The following is a 9,885-nucleotide window of genomic DNA, read 5'->3' on the forward strand; positions in this document are numbered from 1 at the left end:
CACTGCTAGCGTGGGAGATGAGTGCAATTGTGTGATAGTTTGAACATTCTTTGGCATTGCCTTTCTTTGGGATTGGAATGAAAAGTGACCTTTTCCAGTCCTGTGGCCACTGCTGAGTTTTCCAAATGTGCTGACATATTGAGTGCAGCACATTCACAGCATCATTTTTTAGTATTGGAAATAGCTCAACTATAATTCCATCACCTCCACTATCTTTGTTTGTAGTGATGCTTCCTAAAGCCCACTTGATTTCACATTCCAGGATGTCTGGCTCTAGGAGAGTCATCATACCATCATGATTATTTGGGTCGTGAAGATCTTTTTTGTATAATTCTTCTGTGTATTCTTGCCACTTTCTCTTAATATCTTCTGCTTCTGTTAGGTCCATACCATTTCTGTCCTTTATTATGCTCATCTTTGCATGAATTGTTCCCTTGGTATGTCTAATTTTCTTGAAGAGATCTCTAGTCTTTCCCATTCTGTTGTTTTCCTCTATTTCTTTGCACTGATCACTGAGGAAGGCTTTCTTATCTATCCTTGCTATTCTTTGGAACTCTGCATTTAGAGGTTATAACTTTCCTTTTCTCCTTTGCCTTTCACTTCTCTTCATTTCACAGCTATTTGTAAGGCGTCCTCAGACAACCATTTTGCCTTTTTGCATTTCTTTTCCATGGGGATAGTCTTGCTCCCTGTCTCCTGTACAATGTCACGAACCTCCGTCCATAGTTCTTCAGACACTCTGTCTATCAGATCTAATCCCTTGAGTCTATTTCTCACTTCCACTGTATAATCGTAAGGGATTTGATTTAGGTCATACCTTAACAGTGCGTTTGTTCTCTTGGCAAAACTCTTTTAGCCTTTGCCCTACTTCATTCTGTACTCCAAGGCCAAATTTGCCTGTTACTCCAGGTGTTTCTTGACTTCCTACTTTTGCCTTCCAGTCCCCTATAATGAAAAGGACATCTTTGTTGGGTGTTATTTAGGTTACTTTATTTCAATGAGATTTTTCAGTTTGTAGTTATGCATCATTTGTTAGATTTGTTCCTAGGTGTTGATTATTCAAATGCTATTATATATTGTGTTGTTTTAAAAGTGTACACTATATACTTATTTCTAGGGCATAAAAATTTAATTTTTGTTTAAATTGCTGTCATATCCACCATTTTGTTAGATTTAGTTATTAATTCTGTGATTTTGTCTTTAGAGCCTTTTGATTTTTTTGCTTACTCAGTCATTCAGTTTATGACGAATGACAGTTTCTTTCTTTTTAGTCCTTTGGGGGAGGGAGTGGAGGGGGACATTGATTATAATATACGGCCAGAAACTCCAATAAAGTGTTAAATAGAAATGATAGTAGATATCTTTTCCTTGTTGCTTATCGCAGAGCCAAAGGTTTCTGCATTTTACTACTAAGTATGATATTTGCTATATTTTTTTTGATAACTTCCTCTCACATAAAAGAAGTTTCCCTCTATTCTTAGCTTACTTAAAGTTTTTATCGTGAGTGTACATTTTCTGCATTTGTTTAAGTGATTATACATGTATTCTTCCTTATGTTGATGTAATGAATTAAATTGATTAATTTTCTAATGTTAAAGCCAGTCTTGGATTTCTCATATAAACCTAACTTGGTTATGAATTTAGTCTGATTTGATAAGCTGATATTTGCTTTTGCATCTGTGTTTATCTTGTGATATATTTTTTATCAGAGTTTGTCTCAAAGAATGCTACTCATAAAAAGAATTAAAATGTTTTCTTTTTCTCCTATTTTTTTCAGAAAAATTTACTGATACACCTATCCTGGCCAGAATTCTTATCTGTGGGAAGGTTTTTAGTTACAGATTCAGTTTCTTAAATAGTTACAATTCTCTTGATTTTTCCATTTCTTCTTGTATCATTTTATCTTGATACATTATTTTTCTTAGAATTTATTTCATTTAAATTTTAAATGCATTGCTAGGAACTTAATTAGTTTTTCTCAGAAATCTAACCTTTGGCTTGGTTAATTATCTTGAATGCTAATTTCTGTTGTGATATTTTCCTTGATGCTTAGGTAATTTACAAGTATATTGATTAATTTCCAAACACTGTAATTCCCTATCTGTATTACTGATTTTCAGCTTAATTCTACCATTGTTAATTCATGTATCGGTACTTCTCAAACTGTCTTGATAGAGGACTTGTTTTTTGTTTTCCCAATCTCTGTTGGGCTGGTAACTTTTGTAAAACATAACAAAAATGATTTTATTAGAAAATTGAAATAAAAAGACATACAAGATCTAAGCCCTAATTTTTCATCATTAGATTCTGCAGATGCACGATATTATGTTTGGCTGTAGTATTTGCTGAACACTTGCTCTCAGTTTCTAAACCTAGTTTAGTTCAGTAACTCTCACTGTGATTCAGTAACACCTGTACCCCAGCACTGATCCATGGAACTGAATTCAGGTAGCACTGCTTATTGTGATTTGAGTCTTTGAAGTTTGTTGAAACTTGCTTTAGAGCTCAGCACATGTTGACTTCAGTAAATGTTCTGTGTGCTGTTTAAATGGAGGTCACTCTGCAGTTGTAGGGTGGAGTGCTTTCTGTGTGTCATTTAGATCGAGTGTGTTCAGTATTTCGTTTTATCTAACCCTTCCATGGATTACTGAGAGAGGTATATTAAATCTCTCATTGATTATGGATTCATGTGTTTCCCCCTTTAGTTCTGTCCTTGTTTTTCTTATATATCTTAAACCTATGTTATCAGTTCAGTTTGGTCACTCAGTCATGTCCGACTCTTTGCGATCCCATGAACCGCAGCACGCCAGGCCTCCCTGTCCATCACCAGCTCCCGGAGTTCACTCAAATTCACGTCCATTGAGTCGGTGATGCCATCCAACTATCTCATCCTCTGTCGTCCCCTTCTCCTCCTGCCCACAATCCCTCCTAGAAAGAGGGTCTTTTCAAATGAGTCAGCTCTTCGTATCAGGTGGCCAAAATATTGGGGTTTCAGCTTCAACATCAGTCCTTCCAATGAACACCCAGGACTGATTTCCTTTAGGATGGACTGGTTGGATCTCCTTGCAGTCCAAGGGACTCTCAAGAGTCTTCTCCAACACCACAGTTCAAAATCATCAGTTCTTCGGCGCTCAGCTTTCTTTATAGTCCAACTCTCACATGCATACATGACTACTGGATAAACCATAGCCTTGACTAGATGGACCTTTGTTGACAAAGTAATATCTCTGCTTTTTAATATGCTGTCTAGGTTCGTCATAACTTTCTTTCCAAGGAGTAAGCGTCTTTTAATTTCATGGCTGCAGTCACCATCTGCAGTGATTTTGGAGCCCCCGAAAATAAAGTCAGCTGCTGTTTCCACTGTTTCCCCATGTATTTGCCACGAAGTGATGGGACCAGATACCATGATCTTAGTTTTCTGAATGTTGAGCTTTAAGCCAACTTTTTCACTCTCCTCTTTCACTTTCATCAAGAGGCTCTTTAGTTCTTCACTTTCTGCCATAAGGATGGTGTCATCTGCATATCATATGTTATCAGATATATTCAAATTTAAGATTGGCCCTTTTAACACTTCGAAATTTCTCCCTTTTATTGCTAGTGTTGGATTTTGCCTTAAAGTGTACTTCATCTGATAATTAGCATACCAGTGCCAACTTTACTTTCATTGGTGTATGCCTTTTTATATTGCTTTAGAAAGATTGTCTCAAAAAAAAAAAAAAGATGGTATCTTGTAACCAACATATAGTTTGCTGGTTAGTTTATTCATCAACCATATTGATATATAATTTGCATACAATAAAATGTATATTTAAATGCATGGTTTGATGAGATTTGACAAATACATACCCCCATGTAACACTAGCATAATGAAGACGTAGAGCATTTCAAAGCTGAAAAGGTTCCTTGGTGTTCTTTCTCATTGCTATCTCTGCTCCATCTTGATCAGTCACCATTCTACTTTCTCCAACTGTAGATGTGTTTCATGCAAGTGGAATTGTATCGTATGTACTATTTTGTGTCTGATTTCTTTGAAGACAAGAAGCAGCGCAGAATGTTGGACTGATCACAGCACATTTCCTTATCTCCAGGATCTTGACACTCAAGTCCTGGCTGACTTGGTAGACCTCCAGTGCCTTCATACTGCTGTGTTTGAATTGTATTGAAGTGTTCTAGTTGGTATCAGTGGGAGGGGTGGTCTAAAACCTAATAGTCCACGAAAGCCCAAAGCTGAAGAGCTCCAGTAGTCATACAGTGAAGGTACAAAGGTTCCGAGATCGAGTTTGGGGGTGAGTTTTCTGATTAAATGGAATCCAAGAAATCTGAACAGGACTGAAAGATTCAAAAGTGTATTTTTCCATTAAATAAAGGATATGTATCCTATATATTTTCTGTCAGTTGAGATTTAGTGCCAGAAACAAGGTGTTTTAAGCAGAAGAGCATTTAGTGCAGGAAATGAATGGTTATAAATTGTTGGGAGGTCTAAAGGAGTAAATTTTAGGCTTGGCTTGCAAAAGTGGCTCCGCTGGTAATTACAGAGCTGCTCTGTCAGAGGAGCTCCTCACTGACTACCCCAGGGACCACCGCTAGGGCTGTACAAAAAGCGTAGTTGCTGCCCTCACAGCACCACGATCCCGCTTGCTAGCGGCAGTAAAAAGAGGCCCAGCAAGAAAGCCTTTCTCTTTTCCGCTTTCCAGATTTCACAGGAGTGCCTCCCACTGACAGATGCTGATTTGAACCAAGCACTGTTCAGTGGGAATATGTACGTGTGTGTGCGTGCGCCTGTGTTGGTTGCTCAGTCACGTCCGACTCTTTGCGACCCCGTGGACTGTGGCTCCTCTGTCCATGGAGTTCTCCAGGCAAGAATACTGGAGTGGGTTGTCATTCCCCTCTCCAGGGGATCTTCCCGACCCAGGGATCGAACCCAGGTCTCCTGCATTGCAGGTGGACTCTACTGAGCCACCAGGGAAGCCCCCAAAGGGAGTATAGCAATTGTAATTTTTGGCTTAGGAACTTTGCCCAGTTTTAGGAAGATAGAATAAGGGTAGAATGAGAACTGAACCCAGAGTTTCAGCCATGCACGTAAGTGAAAAGTCCAGTGTCCCTTTCACTAAGAGGGTGAGGGGAATTCAGTGTTGTTCTGAGTAAACTGTCAATTGTTTCCTCTAGCATTGCCATCAATAAATATAATGTTTAATGAGACTTTCGATCTTCTGTGCTTTTCTTTTTTTTCTTTCTGCTAACTGAGCATATTATGGCCAGTGATTGAAATATCCAGAATGCATTTCAATCAATTAAAGGTTATGTTTGAGTTCAATTAATATTTTAATATTTGTGGAGGGTATACAAGATGCCTGGCATTACCTTGGTAACTCTAAAAATGGAAACAGCTTACCACCAAGAGTGACATTACCTAATTCTGAGATCATTTTCAAAGATAATCCTGATATCAGTTTATTTCATAACCAAGCGCATATGGAAACTTGCATTGGTTTCATTTCTGATTCTTACTGTGTATTCAAGGACACTCTGATATATTCATTCCGTAAGTGCTTATAGCAATTCAGATCTTGATGTGAAAATGTCAGTGATCTCCTCAAGGGTGGAAAGCTAACTATAGCTCCTTGAGCGCCACCCTTCCATTGCTGATTCATTTCCTGCTTCCTTTTTCCTTCTCAAATGGGTGGTGTGATATCAGTAAAAGGCCCAGATAAAGTCAGGACAGTGCATACGCCACTGCTGTCTAGATGTTTTGTGTGTGTGTGGTTTGTTGTGAGCCACTCAGGTCTTAAGATGTTTTCAACAGCTGTGGATCATTTGTACTCAAGGGGGAGAATAAAAAATAAAAAACAAACACAGAGACTGGTGAGCTGGACTGTTAGCTTGAGTGTTAAGCATGAAAGTGTTCAGGACTAGAAGTTAGAAGGTGTATGATGCTTAAATATTTTTAGTGTGACAGTTTGGGGCCAGTATTTTTATATGTAAGGGAGCTCCTGTTTGTCATTTATAATGATTCTGAATTTGAAATTCACCTCAGTTTTCCTCTTGCTCTTTACGTTAGAAATAATTCATTGTGAAGAATTATGAAAACTGACTTCATTTTATTTAAGGCGCAGTGACGCTGTCTGTGCTCCATAAGTATTCTGATGGCACTGTGTCAGAGAGCAGGGGGCATACCCTTTAACGTTATTTTTATTATCACTGATTTGTTATCATATTATTTACTAATATTGACCAATATTAGTGAAATACTTTTAGAGCTGGGTAGTATATAGTTGCCTTTTTAACTTATTTTTATGAAAATGTATGGTTTGATAAAACTTTGAAGGCACCCTTGGATTGCTTCACCTCCTTCAGAAAGATAACTTCCTTCATAGAAGAATGTTCTTTCCTTAAAAACAAACAGAAAAAATTACATCTTGGAGAAGGACTGTTACTTTATTTACCTAACCATCCACTTCAGAAAATTCTCTGGTCAGATATTTGGCATTTGAAAGGTAATGTCTGACCAGTGAAATGTTTGAGTGTGTTTTAAATTACTCCTGATCATAAGTTTATTTTTCTCAGAGATTATCCTTGACTGTTAGGTATCTGTAGTGCTTCATTGAACGAGTTTAACTTATACTGTTGTGATTTCTAGAGAGCTTATAAAATAATTTGTCAGGGCATGAATGTGTGGGAAAATATCAGAGACATCTAACTGAGTGTTTTTCTTTATTTGAGACTTTAAAAAATGTCAGTAGTGAAGTGTCCTTTAATCCATTTTCTTTTCTTTGTCCTCTCAGGTGGGTCTCCTTACTTAGCAACCAAAATTAATGAAGCAAAAGACCTGCTAGAAGCAACCACCAAACACTGATGGACGCTCAAGGACCACTCTGAGGGAGAAGAAGGGGGACCTTATAAAAGCTGTCCTGCGCATTAGTCTAAACCGTGGCATTCACAATTTCATATGTGCACCGACCACAGCCATTTCTTCCGTGTCTGAGCTATGTGATAATAAAAGATGAACAGTCTAGCTTTGTATTCGCTTTCAAAGGAGCACATGGAAACTCTAGCACTGATCTTTCCCCCTCATTTTCTTCCTCTCTCTGATAGTCATACATTTGAAGACTTCTACTACTAAGTTCCCCCGACCCCAGCCCCTGCAGCAGTATCATTATCAGTAATATAATTGGAATTTGGGAGCAAGAGTGTAGAATTTTTTGCTGCTTATATTTATGCTCGCATTGTCCCTTGTTTCTTCAAAGGAATTTAGCACTCTGCCTATGTGAAGTGCTTTAAATGTTATGAGACGAAACCCTGACTGCCACCCCAGGAAAGTGAACTGAAGCTTGATGGAATTTACTAAAGGGTGTTTTGTAAAGCAGTGGTTAGGAAAGAACGCTGCTCTCCCAGAGATCCCACGGCTGTAGCATGAGAACTTGGAGAGCTGCTAAAATGATTAAAGGTTTACAGAATGAGCCCTGTGAGGAAAGCCTGGAAATTGCTGGGAGAAGTCTGAGGGATTCGTACTTAATTATATAGTCTTCTGGTGCTGTGTACTTATTCAATTATGCATTCTACAAATATTTATTTACCACCTGTAGCGGGTGAGGCACTGTAGGGGTCCTCAGGAGTTCCAGGTGTGAACCAGGCACGGATCGTGACCCAAAGGAACTTGAATTTAGAGGAAAGATAAACCACAGGAGTACTATTAGAGAGGCACAGATGATAGGCAAAGAAGTTCAAAATAAAAGACTATTTTACACTGGGCGTCAGGGGGGCGTGTCATAGAATCAGTAGCGTAGAGCTGGGCTTTAAAAACAATGAGATATACCATATGATGGGTGAGTCAGAATTAGCAGAAATAGGGTATATTAGTTCATTGGAGTGCAGGGTTTCTCCAAAGTAACAGATGAACACACAGTCTGGAAGGGCTGGCCCTGTAATGTGCAGTGCATTCAATTATTTTTTTTTTCCCCCTCAACACAGCCCCTGGTTATCATCACTTTTCTAAAAGGGAGAAAAGAGAGAGTCAGAATACCAGCATATTTCTTGTACTGCTTTACGACGCTGGGCTCATCCCAGGTAAACAGAACTACCACGTTTCATCTGTCTTAAACGCTCTTGTAATAGTCTAGAGGCATCTTTGATTTTACGACATCCTGTAGTTGGGAGTTCTCAGCATTGGTGATACTGACTCATTGAGCTGCTGATTCCTGCTTGTGGGGGGCTCTCCTGTGTATGGTAGGATGATTAGCAACATCCCTGCCTGCACCTACGAAAGGCCAGGAGCGCCCCCTCTGTTGTGACAACCGAAAATGTATCTAGATGTTGCCAAACGTTCCTTGGAGGGCAAAATTGCCCCAGGTAGAGAGCCACTGCTCTAAATGTTAACCGTGTTTTCCTTTGGTACATGAAATAATGGATGGCCTGACTTGAAATTGATTCTTAGGGTCACTGAAATACGGCTCTCGCTTTAAAATCCCCTGTGTGTCACAGTTTTTTGTGCTTTAGTATGTTTTCTGGCCCACTGCTGCCCCGGTACCTTGAGTGCCCTCCTGATACCCAGATCTCCACGTGTTCAAAGCCTGGGGATAGTTGAAGGCCAAGCTGAAAAGTCTCTCTCCTTTTCTGGTGCTTCCAGCAAAAGTAATCCCATGAATTGTCAGCTCTCAGCGAACAAGGATTGTATCTGTCTTGGTCACTGCTACATTGACACTCAATAAATATTTGTTAAATGAACGAATACATTCCCGTAGCACTTTATTCTTCACATTTGGTAACTTGTGAAACAACTCTTTGTGTGACATGACTTATTTCTTCTACAAAAGTACAAGAACCTTTAGAGCAAGAATCTTGTCATTTGTCTTTGTAACCTCCTTAAGAGTGGAGCACTTGGGACTTTGTAGACATCATAAAGTTGTAAGTACTAAAAAAAATGTTTTTTGAATACTATGCTTCAAAAAATGTAACCACTAGTTTTGAAAGTTATGTTATGCAATATTGGGGTACCCTCAGAACATACCTGTTAGTTGACATCATTTTCTAGTCCACACTGTGTTCATGAAAATGTAAGTCCCCAGCACTAGCTTGAAATTTCCTTCATTCTATTCTCATTTATCTGTTGAGTGTGTGCCCAAAAATCAGACACCTGGTTTTAAGTACTATCCTCCTATCACATAATCTGGGGCAATTAATCTGCAAGGCTTTAATTGCCTCATCTATAAAATAGAGAAAATAATAACCCTATCTAAAAAGGTCCATCTAGTCAAGGCTGTGGTTTTTCCAGTGGTCATGTATGGATGTGAGAGTTGGACTGTGAAGAAGGCTGAGCGCCGAAGAATTGATGCTTTTGAACTGTGGTGTTGGAGAAGACTCTTGAGAGTCCCTTGGACTGCAAGGAGATCCAACCAGTCCATCCTAAAGGAGATCAGTCCTGGGTGTTCATTGGAGGGACTGATGCTGAAGCTGAAACTCCAATACTTTGGCCACCCCATGTGAAGAGCTGACTCATTGGAAAAGACCCTGATGGTGGGAGGGGTTGGGGGCAGGAGGAGGAGGGGACGACAGAGGATGAGATGGCTGGATGGCATCACCAACTCGATGGATGTGAGTTTGGGTAAGCTCCGGGAGTTGGTGCTGGACAGGGAGGCCTGGCATGCTGCGATTCATGGGGTTGCAAAGAGTCGGACACGACTGAGCGACTGAACTGAACTGAAAAAGGTTGTTATATGGAATAAGGTTGTATAAATAAAGCATTTAGTCATATAGCAAATGCTCAAAAAATGCAATTATTGCTTCTTTCAGTATCCCCTCTGTGAGAATACCTTGAAATAAGGTTTGGTATATGTTCCAGTAATCACTGATTGTACTCTTGAATTTTCCATCTAAGTAGTGCATGGTGGA

At 39.3% G+C, this 9,885-nt stretch overlaps 1 protein-coding gene across 1 annotated transcript in view; it reads left to right on the forward strand.

Moving 5' to 3' along the window:
• DNAJC15 (DnaJ (Hsp40) homolog, subfamily C, member 15) overlaps positions 1-8,722 on the forward strand; it is an 83,546-nt gene extending 74,824 nt beyond the window's left edge. Inside the window, exon 7 of the mRNA XM_010854646.1 lies at positions 6,783-8,722. Within this exon, the coding sequence (XP_010852948.1) occupies positions 6,783-6,853 (71 nt within the window). The 3' untranslated portion in view covers positions 6,854-8,722. The remainder of the gene's footprint in view (positions 1-6,782) is intronic.
• The last annotated feature ends 1,163 nt before the right edge of the window (positions 8,723-9,885 follow it).

Source organism: Bison bison, unplaced genomic scaffold (genome assembly GCF_000754665.1).
Source record: "Bison bison bison isolate TAMUID 2011002044 unplaced genomic scaffold, Bison_UMD1.0 scf7180017864345, whole genome shotgun sequence".
Classification (NCBI taxonomy): Eukaryota; Metazoa; Chordata; class Mammalia; order Artiodactyla; family Bovidae; genus Bison; species Bison bison.